General features: G+C 43.4%; 1 protein-coding gene across 1 annotated transcript in view; it reads left to right on the top strand.

Annotated features, from left to right (window-relative positions):
* LOC147108294 (semaphorin-6B-like) overlaps positions 1-24,581 on the top strand; it is a 789,919-nt gene that overhangs the window by 630,048 nt on the left and 135,290 nt on the right. Inside the window, exons 8-11 of the mRNA XM_086004876.1 lie at positions 8,202-8,292; positions 10,461-10,580; positions 15,216-15,304; positions 17,901-18,118. Of these exons, the coding sequence (XP_085861002.1) occupies positions 8,202-8,292; positions 10,461-10,580; positions 15,216-15,304; positions 17,901-18,118 (518 nt within the window). The remainder of the gene's footprint in view (positions 1-8,201; positions 8,293-10,460; positions 10,581-15,215; positions 15,305-17,900; positions 18,119-24,581) is intronic.

A 24,581-nucleotide genomic window follows, 5' to 3' on the forward strand; every position in this document is an offset into this window, starting at 1 on the left:
GGGAAAGAGCATGCAGCTAAGGCACCGGCCAGCAAGAATTTTCTTTTCAGTTGCCCCATCGGCCAAAAAGAATACTTATGCCGGCATTTTTATTAGGGTCCAGACCTAGATGCCCCGGAGGGCCGCACTTTTCTGCTGCTCAAAGGACCTGGACCCTGGGCTCATCCTGGGATCCAGGTCACTGAGCATGAGAGATACTCGGGCTGAGAAAATTCCTGGCGTGGAATGCTCTCCCCCCGATCCTGCTCCCTCTGACATCACTGCCCTTGTTGAGGACAAACAGAGGTTTTGTCCCAACCAAGTCTCGTTGGAAACTCGGAGCGTGGGCTGGGATCCAGTGTATCTGGATTCCATCCAATATCTCTGAAGGCTGAGCTGCCTCCCAGCTGATTGACATCAGGCATGCACCTCTAGCCCCATGGAAATCTGGGGCCCATATCTGCCCTGCTGTAAAAAAAAAAGCCAATGGCCTTATAACCAACTCAAACTGCAATGCTTTCAGAAGACAAATAACAAACAGTGGGCTATTTGAAGAGTAACTATGAAGCATAGCACACAAGTCCAAATGCTGGTTTATTCCCACTAGCATGAGGTACTGTGAAATGAGTCAGCCTGGAAAGAGTTAATGCCAGTCATTGAAAATAAATAATTTTTAAAAGTAATATTTTGTTTGAAATAGAATGTACTGTATATTTTTCATATCTTTTTCCCTGAAGAACTTCAGTGACATATTAAATATGATGACAGTCTATTAACAAAGGAAATCCTGGAGGTGACAGCGTCGAATGCATTGGTATTAACTGAGCTAGTTATTCATGCCTGCCTTTCATTTCATTTTACTTTTATTATATATTATTACATTCTTAATCTTGACAGCCATAAGTTTTTTGGAGACAGACAAAAATTAATCTTTTCTTTGGTGTGTAAAGACTTTGGCAAAAAAAAGGCAAGGCGGATGCATACCTTCCAACAAAACAGCAACATATATAGTGAAAACACAATGGAATCATATTCTGTCAACATCACCACAGTGCACACAATCAGTATTATATATCAACACATTTTCACCCAGCCAACACAACTATGCACTATTAACACAGCAAAGAAATATACATGAAACCTGCAAACATATATGTGCACTTTTTCTATGCCTTTCTCCCCTCTTATTCACCTTTGAAAAGAAAGACTTGCATTTATATAGTGCCTTTCACGACCACCAGAGGTCCCAAAGCGCTTTACAGTCAATGAAGTACTTTTGGAAGTGTAGTCACTGTTGTAATGTAGGAAATGAGACAGCTAATTTGCGCACAGCAAGCTCCCACAAACAGCAATGTGATAACGACCAGATAATCTGTTTTAGTGATGTTGGTTGAGGGATAAATATTGGCCAGGACACCAGGGATAACTCCCCTGCTCCTCTTCAAAATAGTGTCACGGGATCTCTTCTGCCCACCTGAGAGGGCAGATGGGGCCTCGGTTTAATGTCTCATCCAAAAGACGGCACCTCTGACAATGCAGCACTCCCTCAGTTCCAGAGCACTGACTGCCCGCCGTGACTTTGCCCAAGTAACTATTCTTCATCTATGAGTTTAGTGATTGTCAGCAGAATATTTAGCCAGGGAGGCATCACAAGACAAACAAAATACACTGCTAAAATACAGCAAACCGACAACACAGAACAGGGCAACCAAGGAACATGGCACTGACACAGCAAAGCATTAGGGTCAGGGTTGAAGTTATGCCATTCTAATTGGCTTCAGTGAGCTTGGGCTAAGGACAGAAAAGATCAGATAGGCTTCATCCTCCTTTATATGTGGATCCATTCTTGTAACACGAGGAGGTAGAATTTCTGCAGGCTTCTCCTGATCTCCCACTGTAACTTTGGCACAATATTGGCAAAAACCCTAGAGTTTCTATCGATCTTCCGCTGAAGTTACAGCAGGAGATTGGAAAAACCCTGTGTAAATTCTATCCATAAGTCAGCACAGGATTGAGCTTAGCTGTGATGTCCACAGGTTAAATACCCTGACACTTGGGCTTGATTTTCCTCCAACCCCTATTGCACTAATACTCACACTTCCCTGTCTGAAGATCTAGGAGAGGCGACTTCACCGTAATTCCTTGGTAATGCTTCAGAAAGCTAAACCCCCCTTACAAGGCATTAACTGAGTTGTGCCAGCTGCCAAACAGCTGTGGACAGGGTCCATAAGGGAGACCTTCAGCTGACTAAGAACCGAGGCAATGGTCAAATGGGTTCTGTTTCCCTTTGGCAACAAACTCAACTCAGTCACTTGCTGACATGATGCTCTTCTCCACAACTTATTCTGCTATACCTTCTCACAGCCATTCCCCCACCTTGCCCCAAATCATTCCACACAAATCCTATCAGTGACCAAAACATTCCACTCACACTAAATTGGACAATCTTGTTACTGTTTGAGACCACTATGCCTTCGCTTGGTGCCTACCATGTGTGCCCTTTCAGTCCTAGCCTCCTACTTGTCCAATATTGACAGGACATTCTGAGGTGACCGGCTAATGATTTGCAGCAGGTTCCCTGGGGGATTGGGATATTATTTCTTAGGCCGCGATTTTATTAATGGAGGCAGGTTGAGTGTGGGTCAGCTGATTTCCAGCTTCCAGTCCCGCCCCGAGCTGCATCCGCTCCACAGACGTGATTTTACTTGATTGACCTTGTTAAGCACGCCAATTAACAGGAGGCGGGTCTGATGACGTCATTTGATGACGTGTCACCTGCCGGTTTCCTTAAAGGAACCACGCACAATTTTATTTTGACAGTTGATTTCTCAGTGTTTGACCGCATTGAGGTGCTGAAAACACTGACAATCACTGCAAAAAGGTGAGCTCTTGCACCCAGGCTCTCCAATGGCTCCCTCCATAGGCTGGAATAGATGGCAGCTGCAGGTGAGGTGACAGAAGCGATCTGTCACTGGTGAGAGAGGTTCTCCCAATGAGGTGGCACTGGACATGGATTTAAAAACTGGTAAGCTAAAGAAATCTGTAGCTGTTTTAAAAATGCAGTAACCAACATTTTCTTTGCTCTGAAACTCACCAAGTGCAACATTGGATCCTTCACACCACTTCTGCAGCTTTCATCATTCCACAAACATTACAGCAAACTCACAACACGCCACACTTACCTGGCGCGGTGTCCGGACTTCAGGAAACCCGACCCAGAAGTGGAAAAATCCAAAAACAGCCTGAAATCGACTGGCAAGTACTTGTTAATAGGCAGCTAATTGCAGTTAATCCGCTTCCCGCCGCTAGGTGTTGGGTCCATTTGCAAATCGTGGACCAGACACTTGGGAAAGCTGTTTGGAGGCGGGTTGACGGCGGGATCGGAACCCGCCGTCAATCAAAATGAATTTAACCTCTGACCTGCCTCCAAACCCGCCTTCTGAGCACCGTCAAAATCACCGCCTTAGTCTTTGGTGGTGGCCATTTGTGTTTGAGTGTCATTCTATGAAAGGCAGCCCAGGTTTTAGAAGGCATTGCTTAATGGGATGAAAACAGGTGCTGGGAATGAAATACCTATCATGTAAGTCATAGAGTCATAGAGTGTTACAGCAAAGAAAGAGGCCATTCGGCCCATCGTGTCCGCGCCGCCCATCCATCCCTGTCCTGTCTAATCCCATTTTCCAGCATTTGGTCCATAGCCTTGTATGCAATGGCATTTCAAGTGCTCATCCAAATGCTTCTTGAATGTTGTGAGGGTTCCTGCCTCTACCACCCTTTCAGGCAGTGAGTTCCAGATTCCAGCCACCCTCTGGGCGAAAAAGTTCCTCCTCAAATCCCCTCTAAATCTCCTGCCCCTTACCCTGAATCTATGCCCCCTTGTTATTGACCCCCCTACTAAGGGGAAAAGTTCCTCTTTATCTACCCTATCTATGCCCCTCATCATTTTGTACACCTCAATCAGGTCCCCCCTCAGCCTTCTTTGCTCCAAGGAAAACAACCCCAGCCTGTTTAGTCTTTCTTCATAGCTGAGGCGCTCCATCCCAGGTAACATCCTGGTGAATCTTCTCTGCACCCTCTCCAAAGCAATCACACCCTTCCTATAGTGAGGCGACCAGAACTGCACACAGTACTCCAGCTGTGGCCTCACCAGCGTTTTGTACAGCTCCATCATAACCTCCCTGCTCTTATATTCTATGCCTCGGCTAATGAAGGCAAGTATCCCATATGCCTTTTTAACCACCTTATCTACCTGTTCCGCTGCCTTCAGAGATCTATGTACATGTACACCAAGGTCCCTCTGACCCTCTGTACTTCCTAGGGTCCTACCACTCATTGTGTATTCCCTTGCCTTATTTGTCCGTCCAAAATGCATCACCTCGCACTTTTCAGGGTTAAATTCCATTTGCCACTTTTCCGCCCATCTGACCAACCCGTTTATATCGTCCTGTAGCCTGAGGCTTTCCTCCTCGCAATTTACCACCCCACCAATTTTCGTGTCATCTGCGAACTTACTGATCATACCTTTTACATTCTCATCCAAATCATTTATGTAGATCACAAACAACAAGGGACCCGGCACCGATCCCTGAGGTACCCCACTGGACACAGGCTTCCAGTCACAAAAGCATCCTTCGACCATCACCCTCTGCCTCCTGCCACTCAGCCAGTTTAGGATCCAACGCGCCAAGGCACCCTGGATCCCATGGGCTCTTACCTTCTTGACCAGTCTCCTATGCGGGACTTTGTCAAAAGCTTTACTGAAGTCCATGTAAACCACATCCACAGCATTTCCCTCATCCACCCCCCTAGTTACCCCCTCGAAAAATTCAATCAGATTTGTCAGACATGACTTACCCTTGACAAAGCCATGCTGACTATCCCCGATTAATCCTTGCCTCTCCAAGTGGAGACTAATTTTGTCCCTCAGAATTTTTTCCAATAATTTCCCTACCACAGATGTTAGGCTCACTGGCCTGTAATTCCCTGGTTTATCCCTGCTACCCTTCTTGTATAATGGTACTACATTAGCTGTTCTCCAGTCCTCTGGTACATCCCCTGTGGCCAGAGAGGTTCTGAAAATTTGTGTCAGAGCCCCTGCAATCGCCTCCTTTGCCTCCCACAGCAGCCTGGGATACATCTCGTCCGGGCCTGGGGATTTATCCACTTTTTGGCCTGCTAAAACCGCTAGCACCTCCTCCCTCTCGATGCTAATATGTTCAAGTATGTCACAGTCCCCTTGCCCGATTTCTATGTCTGCATCGTCTCTCTCCATAGTGAACACAGATGCAAAAAATTCATTTAAAACCCCGCCTACATCATCTGGCTCTACACACAGATTGCCACTTTGGTCCCTAATGGGCCCTACCCTTTCCCTGGTTATCCTCTTGCCCTTAATATACTTATAAAACATCTTAGGATTTTCCTTTATTTTGCTCGCCAGTGTTATTTCATGGCCCCTCCTCGCCCTCCTAATTTCTTTTTTAAGTATGCCCCTGCACTTTTTATACTCCTCTAGTCTTCTACTGCTTCACTGCATGTGCCACTGTGAATAAAGGACAACTTGCAGAAGGAAGGGGGTGTTAAGGGTATTGTGCTACCTCCTATACATAGGTGGTAAGTTACAGATGATCTTCAATGCAGTAAGAGCAAGGTGGCTGTAACTAGGAAGCTTACTTGTTGCAGCACATAGTTACAAGGTATGTCCGCCTCCCTGTTAGCTTGGTAGTCCTGGAGCAGTCCGTGAACTTTTCACCAGCACTGAGTAGCTATGCAGGGGTTGCGCTAATAGTATTGGGAGTCTACCATGAATATATAATGAAGGTGCACTAAAGACAATTGAACTGCTTCTGGAAATAGTTACGCTAATCGGCAGCACTATATTCACCACTGAGGAAAGTCTATACCCCACTCTCTAGTCTTCTCCAGTCCACTCACCTTTGTACATTTTTTTTTCTCTGAATAATTCATCTCGTCTTCTCTTCTACTCTGTTCAATCATGGTGGTGCCCAGCACTAAGACCCCAAAATACCTGGAGTCCAAGAATGTAGAATGGTTGATTTTTCCCTTGGGATAGGGTGGGAGGGGTGGGTGGGGGGCAAGGTTTAGCCTGCAGCAACATGAATGTTACTTCCAACCTACGTTACTGAATATTTGTTACTGAAGAAGACCAGGTGCTCTTACAGAAGAGAAGTAGGCAGGTAACGCCATGGTACAGCTTTCTTACTGGAGTTGTTGACTTGGCCCTTCTCACTGCTGAAATTTCACTGAGAGTTGCAGGAATTATGTGGTTAAATATAATCCTAGGCTTCTGTGAGGAATGTACATTATCCCTTATGTACATAGTGGGCCTCACATTTTAGGGAAAAAAGTATTTAGTTTTTGAAAACTCAATGCAATTTTCCACACAGGTCAGTAAGAATACAGCTGTAACAACTAGCAGGCCTTCCTGACAGGAATTTCAAAAATTGCTGTAATTCTTTGCTATACCCAATTTTAATCTCTCAATAAAATCAAGTTATTAGCGGCCTCTGTTCCATTTTGATAGTCGAAAGTGTGAAGAGATCAAAAGAAATAGACTCTTTCTGGCTTGTAATCTGTGCTCAGTGTTTCCTGAATTCTGACAGCCCATTACAGTAATAATGTGCCTGGAATATGTTTTATTCATACAGACTATTATTGATATTCGTATAGCTGGCACCTCTTCTAAATGCCCTTTGAAGGATAAATTAGCAATTTTTTGACCAAACTTTATTTAAAAAATCTCAAATTGCATTAGCCTATTGAGTGAACACTGCAAATGGTTGTGTTTTCTAGTTCCACTGTGTCAGAGATACTTGTAATATGGCCTGTGGACCATTTGTAGGCCACCTCCCCTTAATTTGTAGCTCTTGGAAGACCTGCATCTCCATATGCCTTTGAGATTCCATTCAAGTCTTGCTGGACATTGACAGACCTGCCTCGTTGTACCAATGCTCCGCTGATGAGATAGGAACTCCATGTGGGATCATGAGCCCTGGAAAGAAGGATTATGTCTTGTCTTCCAGAAGCTATCCCAACACTTGAATAGAACTTGGAGGTTAGACTGCTTTCTGATAAAAGTATTGTAACAACTCCACACATATTGGGCACTGGCATGGAGAATTGATTACTGCTGGTCACAAACACCGTAAACATTCAGTCACTGGAATCCCCTTCTATTTAGGAAATTCAATAAGTTTACAGTTGGAGCCTGCAATGCAATGTAGGTGCCATCTATTGCCTCCTGAACTTTGGGGAAACCAGCACACAGTGAGGTACTGGAGGGTGGTTGAAATTCATGGTACTATATCACAGCAATGGCCAGCACTTTCAGGAGAGGAAGGGAGAAGATTTGTGTTTTTGTAAAAGAACAAAGTCCCAACACAAGCTATTGCCACAGGCCAATCTAGCAAATCTCCCATTGCATTGCTCACAGTGAATCGGTGAATCCGCTGTTTTATAATTTTATAATAATTATTTATAATTAGGACGTTGAATATATTCAAGGCTGAGATAGACAGATTTTTGAACTACAGGGGAGTCAAGGGTTATGGGGAACAGGCAGGAAAGTGGAGTTGAGGCCAAGGTCAGATCAGCCATGATCTTATTGAATGGCGGAGCAGGCTCGGGGGGGGCGGCGAATGGTCTACTCCTGCTCCTATTTCTTATGTTCTTATCAACAGAGTGTAATGGGAAAATTGTGACAGGAAGTGTGACACACAGAAAGGAAGTGCACACTATACACAAGACTTTTAATATGTACACATAGATATTTACTAATATAACTAATGAAACACTGAACTGAAATTAAAACCTTTACTAAAGCAATATAAGTATAAGGATAAATGTATTATAGACTAAGATTGAGTTTCAAATTGTAGTGAGAGGGTGCAAGCACCGCAATGTCCTTACATCTACAATCAACCTTCAGTTGCAAAACTACATTTGTTAATAATGCAGCAGTGGCCAGTGGACCAAGAGCTTATTTATGGCTATTTATTTTCCACCTTAGAATTGATTTCTTTGTTGCATGAGTGCAATATAAAAGGAGTATGAGTTGATTATAAGAAAGTTTCAGTGTAATTGACTTTCTTTTCTATTTCAAATGAAATATGGTCATGGCACTCAACTCTGACCAGTTTGCCGAGCACTAATGTGATCCATTTCTCATTCGCTTACTAGCTGATCGTCCTTATTTATTTCAGATGGATACCCTTGAGTCTCTCGGAGCTAGTATCAGTGGTATGGCAAGATGTCCCTATGATCCTAAACAAGCCAACGTTGCACTCTTTGCTGGTAAGAACATAAACCTTAACATCTATTTGCTAAATCCAAAATTATGTCAAATTAACTTGTTAACCAAATACTGTACAAAGAACTACATTTAATAAAACTCTTTAATTGGGCTAGATTACATTGAATAGGTGTGTTTCAGTTTCACTTTGCTTTTTGTTGACTGTTTAATGACTGACCATCAGCTCCTCCAAATATGTCAATTGGAAAATGCATTGCCGAGAATAATAGTGAACAAAGAAACCAGAAAGGTCCCAGGTTCAAACCGCAGTTTTTGAACGGCATTGTTACATTTGGTCTCGGAACCCAGGGAATGGCAAAATCCAGCCGAGTTCTGCACTCCTGATTGCTGTTCAGTGACCCATGCTGGAAAGTGTGCATGTTTGGACATCAAGCGAGGACAGGTCAGACTCAACTATGATAGCAGACAGTGAAAACGAACCTATTGTCCTGATTCACAAGACTGTCAATTTGAAAGGGTACCAGAAGGTGGCTGTCACCTGTCATACTGCAGTAAGACGGGGAGAAAGGGGGAGGAACCTCCTAAAGAGCCACTGTCAGTGCGATGGTACAGGGAACATCGATGAACTTTGACATGTCATAGATGGCCATGTATAGTCACAATTTTTTTTTAAAAAGAACCGTTTCAGATATTACAGCAACTTGCATTTACATAGCACCTTTAACAACAGCAACCTGCATTTATGTAGCGCCTTTAAGGTAGTAAAATGCTCATGGCGTTTCATACGAGCGTATTCAGACAAAAATTGACATCGAGCTACAGAAGGAGACATTAGGACAGGTGACCCAATGCTTGGTTACAGAGGTAGGTTTTCAGGAGGGTCTTAAAGGAGTAAGAGGTGGAGAGGCATTTAAAGAGAATTCCAGACCTTAGGTCCTACACAGCTGAAGACAAAGCTAACAATGATGGTGCAAAGGGAATGGAGGATATACAAGAGGCCAGAGTTGGAGGAATGCAGAAACCTCAGTGTTGTAGGGTTGGAGGAAGTTACAGAGATAGGGACAGGCAAGGCCATACAGCGATTTGAACATGAGGATGAGAATTTTAAATTTGAGACGTTGGTGGACCAAGAGCCAATGTAGGTCAGCAAGCACGGGGGTGCTGGGTAACGGGACTTGAAGTAGAAAAATGTCCCAAGGTGCTTCACAGAGGTCGTAATTAGAATAAAATTGGCACCGAGCCAAAGAAGGAGATATTAGGAGGGGGTGACCAAAAGCTTGGTCAAAGAGACCAAAAGCTTGGTCAAAGAGGTGAGTTTTAAGGAGGATCTTAAAGGAGGTGAGGGAGATGTAGTGTAGAGGTTTAGGGAGAGAATGAGGCCTAAGCAGCTGAAGACACAGCTGCCAATGGTGGGGTGAAGGGAGTGGGAGATCACGAGGCCAAGGTTAGAGTACCGGAGAATTCGGGAGCTGTTGTAGGGCTGGAGGACTTTACAGAGTTAGGGAGGGGTGAGGACATGAAGGGATTTAAACATGAGGATGAGACTTTTAAATTGGAAAAGTTAGGGGAGCAGTCCCCCATGTAGACAGGGATGATGGGAAGCCAACCAGAAGATCATTAGAATAGTCGAGTCTTGAGGTGACAATACAAATACATGAGATGTAGCTTTGATCTTTGTCCCTCTCTCTTTGTTCCTCCCTTTTAGGAAGGACAAAGATGATTTTGAATATCAGGAATCCAAGTTATCAGGAAGGGTTAGAAAGTCGGAGTACACTAAATTATGTTTTTAAGATTATGAGGGGAATTAACGGCATTGATCCAGGTAACTTGTTCACAGTGATAAAGGATTGAAATAGCAAGAGACTATTTAGAAATTAGGATGTTAGAAATGACGTGGGAAGTGGAACCTTTGTATACAAAGGGGCTGATAATGCTGCACCCATGCAACATTGCCCATGTCATCGGTGTTCAGGCACACCACATTCATGTCAATGGGATGGAAATGGAGTGAGTTCTACAATGGTCAGGCGATCCGCTTCACCAGGTTACCCACCATGTGGCAAAATTGAAAATTACCCCAATTTAATCTAGTGGGCGAAGAGCATTTTTATCCAGCTTTATTGGTTATTGAATGTTCTCCTATCTTCTTCAATGTAGAAGGTGCTTTTTGGTCAAAAGCTAAAGTGTTCTTGATTTTCTCACACTGTAGATAATAAACTTTTTACTGCGACGGTCACTGATTTCCTAGCGATTGACGCTGTCATCTATCGGAGCCTGGGGGACAGTCCAACTCTCCGAACGGTCAAACATGACTCCAAATGGTTCAAAGGTAGGTCGTCCACACACAAGAGTACTTAACAGAGAGAATATGTGAAACATTCTGTAACATTACAACTCTTGGATTTATTGTAGGCTTTTACAACCAATATCCAACAAAAAGTAGACATTTCTAAAATTAAAACAGAATATAGCATGCAAGGCAGAGCGTAATTCAACACAGGAGGTTCTCCTGGAACCCATAAACCTCAGCAATGAAGGTAAAATGCATCATGTGAACAACAAAACTACTAAAATTTAATTCATTCTTTAACTAGTTTCCGGTATTTATTTTGCAAAATAGGAGCTTCCCCAATGGCTCAGTTGAGAAATACTTTGATAAGGCCATTGTGGATGGAGAGAGCCTAGTAGTGGTCACCTCTCCTTCTCTTCTGTCCACAGTCACTCGCCCTGTGTAGGATGCGGCTCAATTCAAGGTCTTAAATTAAGTTTCAGCAAAAATCTTCAGGATGCTTCTGCTCCCCTTAATGATGGGCCATCTCTTTCTTGGGTAACCCATGGAAGCGCCGCCACATTTCTCTGCTTGGCAGTGGCCGGCTTCTTTCTGTATGGCAGAGACTCTGCCAAGAGCCTGCCCTGCATTGCTAATGAGCCCAATCCGGGAAGGTGGGTTGGGATCATGGCAGGCTTGGGGCAGTGGGTGGTGGTCACGCCGGGATCCACCTCTAGCTGTGAACCCTCCCCGGAGGAAACTAGTTCTCGCTGTCTCGGATCACACTTGAAAATTGGCCATTAAGATGATATAACAGAGGGCTATTTGTTCCCATATACAGTAAAGTAGGCCTCAACCTGACTCAGTGTCTTAAGGTGAGATGGGGAGAAATTAAATTAAAGGAAGTAACTTAAGGCTGTAATTAGAGACCAGATTTTAGATATAATAATGCACTGAAATATTTATGACATTTTCTGGACCTCTTAATTATATCCCTGCCTTATAATCATTCTCAGGTATCTGTCAGTCTCTATATAGCATGTTCTATTGGAGATTTAAACCTGAAATCTCCTGAATCAAAGAGGAGTGAGATTCATGGAGCTAATGAAAGTTCACAGAAACAGCCCTGGACAGTTTAAGGAAGGCTGTAAAAAAAAAAAAATGAAGAAAAATTTTAAGAAAAATTGTCAGGAAGAATTGTGAGAGTCATAAGAAAGAATAAAAAATTGCTGAGAGGAACTGAAACAATCAATCGATTTGATTTGTTTTATCCATACCATAGGGAACATGGGATAGGGTATAATCACTGATAATGGTATTTCACCAAAAGTACAGCTGTAATCGTGTATAGGTTCTGCAGTGTAATCATACTTTTCTGCGGTATGCTATAGACAGGGCTAAGCAATCCCACAACCAATGGATCAGATCAAAGCTCTGCAGTTCTGCCACATCCAGTCGTGAATGGTGGTGGACAGTTAAGCAACTAATGGGAGGAGGAGGCTCCATGAATATCCCCATCCTCAATGATGGCAGAGGCCAGCACGTGACTGCAAAAGACAAGGGTGAAGCATTTGCAACCATCTTCAGCCAGAAGTACCGAGTTGGTGATCCATCTCCGCCTCCTCCTGAAATCCCCACCATCACAGAAGCCAGTCTTCAGCCAAGTCGATTCACTCCACATGATATCAAGAAATGGCTGAGCGCACTAGATACAGCAAAGGCTATGGGCCCCGACAACATCCCGGTTGTAGTGCTGAAGACTTGTGCTCCAGAACTAGCCATGCTTCTAAGCCAAGCTGTTCCAGTACAGCTACAGCACTGGCATCTACCCGACAATGTGGAAAACTGCCTAGGTATGTCCTGTCCACAAAAATTAGAACAAATTCAATCCGGCAATTACCGCCCCTTCTGTTTACTCTCAGTCATCAGCAAAGTGATGGAAGGTGTCGTCGACAGTGCGATCAAGCGGCACATATTCACAAATAACCTGCTCACTGATGCTCAGTTTTGGTTCCGCCAGGACCACTCGGCTCCAGACCTCATTACAGCCTTGGTCCAAACATGGACAAAAGAGCTGAATTCCAGAGGTGAGGTGAGAGTGACAGCCCTTGACGTCAAGGCAGCATTTGATCGAGTGTGGCATCAAGGAGCCCTAGTAAAATTGAAGTCAGTGGGAATCAGAGGGAAAACTCTCCACTGGCTAGAGTCATACCTAGCACAAAGGAAGATGGTTGTGGAGGTCAATCATCTCAGCCCCAGGACATCGCTGCAGCAATTCCTCAGGGCAGTGTCCTAGGTCCAAACATCTTCAGCTGCTTCATCAATGACCTTCCCTCCATCATAAGGTCAGAAGTGGGGATATTCGCTGATGATTGCATAGAGTTCAGTTCCATTCGCAACTCCTCAGATAATGAAGCAGTCCATGTCCGCATGCAGCAAGGCCTGGATGACATATTCAGGCTTGGGCTGATAAGTGGCAAGTATCATTTGCACCATGGAAGTGCCAGGCAATGACCATTTCCAACAAGCGAGTGTCTAACTGCCGTCCCTTGACATTTAACGGCATTACCATCGCCAAATCCCTCACCATCAACATCCTGGGGGTCACCATTGACCAGAAACTTAACTGGACTAGCCACATAAATACTGTGGCTATAAGAGCAGGTCAGAGGCTGGGTATTCTGTGGCGAGTGTCTCACCTCCTGACTCCCCAAAGCCTTTCCACCATCTACAAGGCTGAAGTCAGGAGTGTAATGGAATACTCTCCACTTGCCTGGATGAGTGCAGCTCCAACAACACTCAGGAAGCTCGGCACCATCCAGGACAAAGCAGCTCACTTGATTGGCACCTCATCCACCACCTTAAACATTCACTCCCTCCACCACCAGCGCACCATGGCTGCAGTGTGTACCATCTACAAGATGCACTGCAGCAACTCGCCAAGGCTTCTTTGACAGCGCCTCCCAAACCCGTGACCTCTACCACCTAGAAGGACAAGGGCAGCAGGCACATGGGAACACCATCACCTCCAAGTTACCCTCCAAGTCACACACCATCCTGACTTGGAAGTATATCGCCGTTCCTTCATCGTCGCTGGGTCAAAATCCTGTAGCTTCCTCCCTAACAGCACTATGGGAGTACCTTCACCTCACGGACTGCAGCAATTCAAGAAGGCGGCTCACCACCACCTTCTCAAGGGCAATTAGGCATGGGCAATAAATGCTGGCCTTGCCAGCGATGTCCACATCCCAGGAATGTATAAGAAAAAGTATATTGGATCATTATAAGTTCCCATATTATAAATATTTATTGCATCTCTCATCAACCTAATGTTTTGCCACATTTGCTATATTTACCGTAGTCAGCCACCCCAGTGGCTCAGGAGGTAGCGTGCAATACTGAGCAGTACAGACCAGGAAGGTCCTAGGTTTGATTCCTTGTCTATACTGAATTAGGCCACCTCAGCCAGGGCACCATTTAAGGTGTTACAGTTGGGCCCTGCACACCTAGGCTATGAAACCCAGGCAGAGAGGACCTGCAGGAAGGAAGGAGGAGGATAGTAGGAGTATGTTTGTGTGTGTGTGCTAGGCCGATGTAGCAGAGCCTGGTCTCCAATCGTCTTGGATTCCCCCTGCCATTGGACCAAGACCTTGCTCTGTCAAGCCCGTGTGTTAGCTGGTGTGCAACGGCCACCCCACGTTAAAAGAATTCACGCACAGACATCTTCCACCCTTTATGTTATCCTCAGTTCCGAGGGACTGCTTAAGACACCTGGGCTGGAGAAGGGGAAAATCCATCCAATCGATCAGACTTCCCACACCTGATCGCATCCAGTGTCTCCATACTGGAAATTGCGTGTACACCACGAGCGGGAAGGTTTGTCCTCGGCTGTGATCTCCACTACAGCTGAGTGCCCCGCTGACACACGGACTGCAGCAGTTCAAGAAGGAGGCTCACCAGCAGCTTCTCGAGGGCAACTAGGAATGGGCAATAAATACTGGCCTTGCCAGCGACATTATAAACGAATAAAATAAAACACGATGGCCCAGGTTCTCACATAAAAAAAATGTTCACTTGTACTGGAGGCCCATTGTGCAGAGCAGACCTGTTGTCTCTCTCAGACATTAACGCAAGGATTATAATGATCTACAGTACTTTCATTCACTGCTGTAAGTCTTGTGCACAAGTTTGTGCCAATTCCTCCTTTTGAAACGTGCAGCTTTTCTGAATAAACGTGACTGGATAGTAAATTTACTTACTTTTGGCCTGTTAATGCTTCCGGTGGCAACTTCATCAAGATCGTAATATTTTTCTTTGAAACCATTCTTTCCTGTTAGCTAACCCTCAGTTTCTTTTTTCAACATCTATACCTTCCTTTTAATAATCTCATACATATTAAAAAAAAATATCAGCAGTGCAGTTTCATAATAATTAATGCAAACTAGTATATTATTGTAGTTTCTCTTCACTGCACCTAATTATGTTTGTGCAATTTGTGATGATTAAAGTGGATTATAATGAATACTGAGTCAATACAATTGCAATAAACTATTCATTACATTGAAAGTTGTTAAACTAATTTACAGTTACATCAGTTTTTTCTGTAATGGGTTAATAAATGGTTGGTACAACGTCGTACTTGATGTAGGTGATAAGGTAGGAAGCTCGGCTAAGGTCTACCTGATTTTCTTTCAGAACCATACTTTATCCACGCTGTAGAATATGGTCGGCATGTTTTCTTCTTTTTCCGAGAAATCGCTATGGAATTTAACTACCTGGAAAAGGTAACTGGGAATTCTGGGTAGGTGTGACTGCAGAGTAGTATGCCAAGTGAATATTGTAAATAATATGTTTAAACAGAAACTGGCAACAGTGCTTTGTCATTCCTCAATCCTGGAAATTAAATGATATCTCTGCCCCTTTTGAGGCTCTCCTTCCTTTGCCCATCATTCAGCAATCAAGTGCAGCCCAGTGTGGAGTGAGGTGCACAAGAAAATGTGGAATGGGAATAGGCCATTTTGGCTGTCGAGCGCATCTCCTCCAGTGTATCGTACAGTCAGCATTGTCAGCTTCTCCTAAGTTATTTGAATTTCTTGAGGGAAGTGATTAAACACTGGTAATACATCCAAGAAGCCAAAACTGAGAACTTCTTCCAGATAATATTGCCATGTCCTGAATAACATGACTCCGCTCTGCATAATTATTTATCCCTAAATCTATCCTTATAGCCCTCATCTCACTTCTAACTAAAATTTCTAATCATCCAACTCCAGTTTATTGACTTATCACCAACAAACTTTGATGAAAGATTGCTGCACGCACCAACTGATCTGTGGGGAGAAACATTCTATGAATCTCTAGTCTTGAATGAAGTTTGACTATTTTATATTATCATTCAGACACTCAATCACAGTTGCACATGTGGATCTACCAATTCACTTACCATGTCATCCTCTCTCTGTTCAGTGGATCTCCCCACCACCCCCCCCCCCCCCCCCACCACCGCCCTATTTAATTTGGCTGTGCTCAGAAACGTGGTGTGTGGGAGCAGGAATGGATAAATCCATGACTTACAGCTCTGTGGAGCGTGCGCCAGCAGCCCAATACACCATGGCGGAGACAGGTGTGACTTAACATGTTGAGAAAGGACAGAAGACATCTGTAAGCTGACAGTGGGCAACTGAAACATTCTAGATTTTAGGTTCCAACAGGTTAACTGAATGATCAATTAAGAAATACAGTTCCCTCGATAGCTAGCGGCTTAGCTAGTGAGTAGCTGAGTAGAGACATACTAGCAAAGGCTCCAATTTAATTCTGCAGGCTATGCCAAATCTGCTGTACGGAGAGCATCAGAACTGGTTCTGTGCCCCTGAGTTTGGGAAGGGAATATTCTCCAGGGTTCCTGCTCCTGGTCACTATCCAGCAACCCCCTCCTGGAAATACATATGTTGGACATTGAGTGAGGACAAGGTCAGGTTCAACTGTGATGCTCACCATGTTGAATAGCCTGATCTTGGTGTCCAGACTGATGCATAAAGAATGGCCACTTGAGCAAGTTATCAGTGAGCGACCTGTGCAACTATACCCCCAATTCTTCAGGGGAAGTGGCAATTTTTTATTGAAATCCAATCAATTTGATAGTCTAATTGCACATACTTACTGTCACACTAAATATTAACATGACATGGAATGAAAAGATGCCATTCAGCCTATCAAGCTCAATCCTTCCACAAAGCATCGACAATCTATCCTTTCATTGACCCTACCCCAGCCTTTTAATCCCCTTGCACAGTCTGTGTACAATTTACCCTGTCATCTTCACTATTCATCCATGGCTTGTTTCCCTCCTCAGACAATATCTCCTCTCCACCAGTAGCAAAAGAGCCACCATGTCCTATGGAGTATTTGATCATCTCAGTCTATATCTATCCCTACAATTCCCAGTCTCAGTCCCAACCACATATTCGATCTGATGTTGCTTAAAGAAATTAATTGTCTCAACCTCAATTACTTTTGTTGGTTGTCACTGGAGCCTAATTCTGATCCTAATCAACGCAACTGTCAAATATGATTCAATTTTACTTGACGTGCTTTGTTGAAAGTGTTTTTTTTTTAATGTGGCCTTATGGCACGTCATATGCTCTACATGTAAATATTATGTAAGTATTAGTAGCGCTGCCCCGGTGGCATGAATTTTGGCAAATTAGGAAAGACTGACCACAGCTTGCATTGGGTGTGTATATGGACCTGCATAGATGGTAAATGCAGCACATAATGTAGGAACTGATCCATCCAGACAAGAAAGGTGCCAAGTTAGATCCCAGTCCATAGTGAATTAGCTACTCACAGCTGGAATGGCAGTAGGATGCTACCGTTGACCTCAGTGTCTCTGGGCTGGGGGGGGAGGAAGGATTGAAATTCAGCTTGGATCCTTGCATTATTCATTGTTCCCATCTGGAAAGTGAAGACAAGATTAGGATTGCCTCTGAAAATGCTGAAAACACTCAGCAGGTCAGGCAGCATTATCTCTGTTAACGTTACCTCTGTTTCTCTCGCCACGGATGCTGCCTGACCTGCTGAGTGTTTCCAGCATTTTCTGTTGTTATTTCTGATTTCCAAGATCTGCAGTATTTTGCTATTGTATTAGGATTGCCTCCGATGCCCTCTATGATCGAATAGCCACTGACACTCACCATTTAGGCTCACTAGAAGGATTGCCACTTTAACGTAATACCATAGGACAGCCAACCCCCGTGGAACTGTAGCCCAATGTGAATAGGTGCCTTCAGAAGAGGAAGGGAGAAAATTGGAAAGTGAACACCTCAAGGGCACCTGACTAACAGATGAAAATTCACCAATGTTTCTCTTTCTCACTTGTAGGTTGTTCTCTCCAGAGTTGCTCGTGTCTGTAAGAATGACATGGGTGGTTCCCAGCGGGTGCTAGAGAAGCAGTGGACATCCTTCTTGAAAGCACGCTTGAACTGTTCGGTGCCAGGAGACTCCCACTTCTACTTCAATGTCCTTCAGGCAGTTACTGACATCATTCGGATTAATGGGCACACCATTGTGCTTGCCATATTCTCCACCCCCTCCAATAGGTAAATACATTTCCAATAATGAAATGTGCATTCCACCCTTTCAAATTTTGCGAGTAAACATTTTAATAAACTGTTTAAGTGTTAATATCTCTGGTGAACTAGCATTCACTCCACCTTCATAAAAGATGTCTTTTTATAAGTATATAAGCCATTGACCAGACTTCATCTGGAGTTCTAAGTGCAGTCCTAATTTTGGAAAGATATTAATGCCCTTGAAAGGGTACAGTGAAGAACAAGCAAGATGATTGCGGGTATAAGGAATTTCAGTTAAGAGGAAAGGTTAAAGAAGTTGGGCATGTTTTCTTTGAATAAGAGATTTTGGAGTGACCTAATTGACTTTTTCAAGATTATGAAGGAAACAGACAAAACTGATCCAGGCAAATCGTTCACTGCTGGCATATAGGGTTCAAATACCAGAGGACACCTGTTACAAATTAGGAAGCTAGGAATAAGGAGGGAGGACAGAAATGTAATAGATTTGTAGAACAAGTTACCAAGGAAGACCATAAATAGATCTAAATGATAATATATGTGTTTCTAGACTGAGAAGGGATTGAGTGATATGGTGCGAAGCCAGGTTTGTGGGTTAAAGATCAATCAAAATGTAGATAGGCATGTTCGACCTAATGTCTAAAAATGCTGATTTAAACATTGATATATATTTAAAAACTGTTGTATTTAATTATATAACATATTTTGATATCAGAAAATACCTCAATATTCAGAATTTAATTGGTGGACAGTGTAGTTTTTGGTGAATTTTATGTGTAGAGGGATGACATGTTAATTTTAGGAAAAGGTACACTTTCCATTTCAAGCACTCAGGCACCGATTTTAACCGGGAGCAGGAATTGGGCGAGTGGGGGAGAGGGGTATGAGGTGAGCACAAAACCTCTCTGACTCGGCAGCATAAGGCCTTGGCAATGTTAACTCCCGGGCCTCACCTGCATTCACCAGTCATCTGCCCACCCGAAACAGACGGGAAGTGGCAGCTGGCTGACGGTAGGGAGTGGAATTGTGGGTGGCCGGACCGAAGGAACAGTCGCGGGCAACAAGGTAAGTCACGGGGGGAGGGGGTTTTGGGAGGTTCTCACAGGAGGAAAGGGTTGGGGGGGAGGGAACCCGGGGCAGGGGAGACCTAAACTTTTCTTATGGGGCCCAGAAAAGCACTCTGTTTAGGCCTCCTCTGGCCCCGGATCCGTTTCCCGCGGTCTTCACCTGGCGCAAAACCACAGAGACTCCCTCACTCAGGCCGTAGTTAAAATTGCAGTGGGGGCCAGATGACATCATTGGACCCCAATCTGCACATTTAAAGAAGGACCCCACTGGTTTTGGGAGGGTATCCTTGCCGCCTGCTCAAAAAAGCAGGTTAAAATAGAAGACAGCGGGACGTCGGTGGGTAAGTCACCCGACTGATTATAACTGGATTCCTCCAGGCAGGTGGGGTTAAAATCATCTCTTCAGTGTCAGCATCGAGCACTCTCAGGTCAGGTATGGCAAGGTTAGATACAGCGTAAAACCCCTCAACTCTAACATATGACTCATCCCCTATCTCAGAGCAGTGTGGCATCTCCCACACCAGCCATCCTATGGGTTTCCTGACTGAGATTGACAAATTCGAAGCAGCTTTGTTCCATTTAAGTCCGTACCCACTAAAAACTGGATTGAGACTTCATACTCATTTTGCACTGATAACAGACAGATGATCATCCCATCAGTGTGGTCTGGATTTGAACCCGGCTGCCAGAGATGAAAGACTTGTGTTTAATTCACTGTGCAACCCAGTTCTTCCGCCCCATTGCTTTTAACAAAAAGATCCAGAAAACAACACAGCAAGGCACAGCATCTTAAAGTGGGTATAGCAAGTGATGGCACCTCATAGAATACGGTTCTGGCAGCTAAACTCACTATGGTGATTGTGGTGTTATTCTGAACAGTGCTTTTTTATTCTGTGTTGCATTGGCTACTAAGTCTGTCAACTAAGTGACTCCGATTAAGCTACCTGTTTAAAATCTGATGTTCATTCCTGTAATCAAAACAATTTTCAAAATGAGTTCCTGTAAAAATATAACATCTCTGGGTCAAGTCAGTGACTGTCAACAATGAGTATACTCCACAATCAAAACTAAATGAGCTGAATCAGAGAAATAATGACTGTAAAATGACTACCGTGGTCTGCACATTGTTCACCAGTTATTCATATGTCCAAACAAGTCTTTTTTTCTGTAGCAGCCCATTTTGAAAATGGATTTGAAAATGGGAATAAGTAGCATGTTTTAACCCACAGTGAATGCAGGGTCACTAGTCTTTGATTTTGCAGACAGCTTTATGTAATCCAGTCTTCTGTCAAAGTACATAATATGGAAACTTGGAGCTTTGTAACATAGAAAGCGGTGTTCCACAACGATCATTACTAGGAACACTATTATTCATAATTTATGTTAATGATTTGGACTTCAGAACCAGTAACTCAATATCAAAATTTGCAGATGATACCCAACTGGGGGGTATAGATGGAGATGTAGAAAGAGAGAGTAGACTGAGGAAGAATGCAACATAATACAAGAAGATATTAGAAAACTTGCAGACTGGGCAGTTAAGTGGCAAATAAGAACATAGGCCCGTATTTTCCGATCGGAGGCTTCCTGCGTGCGGAGGCCTCCGATCTGGAAAAAATGTACGGGCTTACCTGAGGGCTCCCGAGGTCCAGACACTTCCACTCCTGGGCCTCTCCAACACGAAATACGCTGGGCCCATGTATCCCAGAGGCGCATGCAGTTCGCAAGCGTCCCTGGGATCACGTGGGCCATGGGGAGCCAATCAAAGAAGGGAATCTCCCTTCATACTCTTAAAAGATAGACCTGTCAAATATATGAATGGAGATCACCCCAAAAACACAGTAAAACTTTAAATAAATTTCTCTTAAAAATCACATTTTTAAAATGAGTTGAAATTACAATAAATTAAATAAATTAAACAAAAATTCAATTTTTTGAAAAAAATAATTCAAGTTTTTTATGGGGCTAAAAATAAACTTACCTTTTTAAAAGTATTTTTAAATGATAAATGAGTGAAAACATTTTTTTTACTTTTTTCAACTCTTATGCTGGTAAAAGCAGACCTTTCGCCTGCTTTTACCAGGTGTAAGATTTCTAAGGGTTTTCAGCGGGCGGAGGTTTTCCAGAACGCGGAACTCTCCACCCGCAGAGGCCCTTCTCCAGGGCGGGCGTCCGATCTAAGAGCAATCTTGACAGATCAGAAATGCCGGTTTTCAGCGCATGCGCTTGGCATGCCTGAAACCGACATTTCTGATGTCCCTACGGGTGTGTACACAGCGCGTACACACCCGTAGGGATCGGAATATACAGCCCATAAGAAATAGGAGCAGGAGTAGGCCATTCGGCCCCTCGAGCCTGCTCTGCCATTCAATAAGATCATGGCTGATCTTCTACCTCAACTCCACTTTCCTGCATTATACCCATATCCCTTGATTCCTTTAATATCCAAAATTCTATTGATCTCTGTCTTGAATATACTCAATGACTGAGCCTCCACAGCCCTCTGGGGTAGAGAATTCCAAAGATTCACCACCTTCTGAGTGAAGAAATTTCTCCTCATCTCAGTCCTAAATGGCCAACCCCTTATTCTGAGACTGTGCCCCCTGGTTCTAGATTCCCCAGCCAGGGGAAACATCCTCCCTGCATCTACCCTGTCAAGCCCTGTAAGAATTTTGTATGTTTCAATGTGATCACCACTCATTCTTCTAAACTCCAGAGAATATAGGCCTAGTCTACTCAATCTCTCTTCATAGGACAATCCCCCCATCCTAGTAACCAGTCTGGTGAACCTTCGTTGCACTCCGTCTATGGCAAGTATATCTTTCCTTAGGTAAGGAGACCAAAGCTGTGCACAATACTTCGGGTGTGGTCTCACTAGGGCCCTATACAATTGCTGTAAGACATCTTTAACATAGATAAATGTGAGGTGAAGTACTTTGGTAGGAAAAGTAGAAACATTACCGACACCTTAGAAAATGAAAAACTGCAGCAGAAGAAGAGCAAAGGGTTCTAGGGTGAACAAATCATGAAAAGCAGCAACTCAGATCAGCAAAGCAATTAAAAATGCTAACAAAGCACTGGGATTTATTTCTAGAGGTGTAGAATTCAAAATTAGTGAAGTTATGGTAAACTTATATAGGACCCTAGTCAGGCCACACTTACAGTACTGTGCACAGCTCTGGTCTCCATACTATAAAAAGCACAGAGGACCACTGGAGAAAGTGCAACAATTATTTACAAGGATAGTACCAGAACTGAGAGATTACAGCTATCAGGAAAGATTGAACAGTTCGGGGCTCTTTTCTCTTGAAAAAAGGCTGAGGGGTGACCTAATAGAGGTCTTTAAAATTATGAAACGTTTTGATAGAGTGGATACAGAGAGAATGCTTCCACTTGTGGGGAAGAGCATAACTAGAGGCCATCAATATAAGATAGTCACCAAGAAATCAAATAGGGAATTCAGAAGAAACTTCTTTACCCAGAGAGTGGTGAGAATGTGGAACTCGCTACCACAGGGAGTGGTTGAAGTGAATAGTATAGATTCATTTAAGGGGCAATTAGATAAGCATATGAGGGAGAAGGGAATAGAGGGTTATGCTGATAGAGTTAGATGAGGAAAGACGGGAGGAGGCTCGAGTGGAGCATAAACGCCGGTATGGACTGGTTGGGCCGAATGGCCTGTTTCTGTGCCGTATATCCTGTGTAAAAGAGAAGAATTAGAGGTCTTTAAAATTATGAATTGGTTGGGCAGAGTAGATGTGGAGAGAATGTTTCCACTTGTGGGAAAATCCAAAACTAGGGTTCATAAATATAAGATAGTTACTAATAAATTCAATAGGGAAATAAGGAGAAATTTAATTATTCAGAGTGTGGTTAGAATGTGGAACTCGCTACCACAGGAAGTGGTTGAGGAAAATAGCTTAGATGCTTTCAAAAGGAAACTAGATGAGTACATGAGAGATAAAGGAATAGAAAGATATGCTGAAAGGCTGAGATGAGGTAGATGGAATGGGGGAGAGTCGTATGGAGTATTTTCTGTGCTGTATATTCTATGTAATTAACGGTGAAACAGGATGCAAGAAAACTCGTTTGAGAGCCTCTTTCTCTGTCACAACCTTTTTCAGTTATATTTTATTTTTTGTGTTAGAAAGTGAATATGAGTGAATATGGAGGCAAGACTGATAGAAAGCAATAATGGTTTTCTCCTGTTTGTCCCCTACACAGAGTCTTGCCCCTTTTCTGAAATGTGTCAACATAAGTTAGCCAAAAAAAACTTGGTAAGCACTGGTTAAAGGCCAGCCATAAGAAAGGTATGCAGAATTGCTTGAGCATGGACTTGTACTCAGAACTTGCCAAACGAAGGGTATTTGTTCTGTTAATGTCTTGTTAGCTGCTGAGATGTGTGAAAGGAGTAATCATGGAATTATAGAAATGTGAGCACAGAAGGAGACCCTTTCGGTCCACTGCCCTTGTGCCACCGCTAGCTCCACTTCAGAACTATCTACTCTAGCCCCATTTTCCTGCCCTTTCCCCATATTTTAAAAATATTTTTATTCTTCAAGTGTTTATCTAACGACTTCTCAGATATTGTGATTGAATTGGCTTCAATAGCCATTTGTAATATATTCCATATGATCATACCCTTTTGCAGAAAAACATTTCTTCAAACCTCCCTCTTTATGTAGGTGCATTGTTAAAAGTGCTTCCGGCTGCCATTTTGATTGGCAACCATTAAAACCTACAAAAACTAGCACCAAAATTGCCCAAGCGACAACTTCACTTAGTTGGTAGCTCCGTCACCTCCGAGTCCGAAGATTCGAGTCACAGACCAAACCTTTTCTGAAACACAGATGCAGTACTGAGGGAGTGCTGCATCGTTGGAGGCACCATCCTATGGATGTATTGCTAAACTGAGGTTCCGTCTGCATGTTAGGTGCAGGCTAAAGCTCCAATAGCACTATTTGAAGAAGAACATTCCTGATTTACTTTGTCGTCTTTCTTACTCTCGTCAACCAGGGTGGTGTCCTATCAATAGACCTCAGCCCTTCATTGAAGTTTCTCAATTAAAAAAAATGGTGCCTCAGAATTTAAAAACCAAGTACAGTAAATCCTTTGATTATGCTGCACAACTACACTCATTCAAATCAGACACTTCACTATGTCGTGATCTCATATTATTTGCTCCATTGGGACTATATTGTTAAGTTTCCATAACCTGGGAACTATAGCACTGTTACATTTATGAGTGGAAAATTATGTTTTATTGTTTGTTTTTAGAAGTTCACAGTTGCCAACTGTCCAGTGAAGACTTAATTTGATGCTTATCGAAAAATAGTTTAAAGGGGAAAATTAAATCCTTCATGAAAATTGTCCATGATCCTGCATTTATTGGAAGCAATTAACGT

The sequence above is a fragment of the Somniosus microcephalus genome, chromosome 13 (assembly GCF_052327205.1).
Source record: "Somniosus microcephalus isolate GS21.2 chromosome 13, FLI_Smic_1.0, whole genome shotgun sequence".
NCBI lineage: Eukaryota > Metazoa > Chordata > Chondrichthyes > Squaliformes > Somniosidae > Somniosus > Somniosus microcephalus.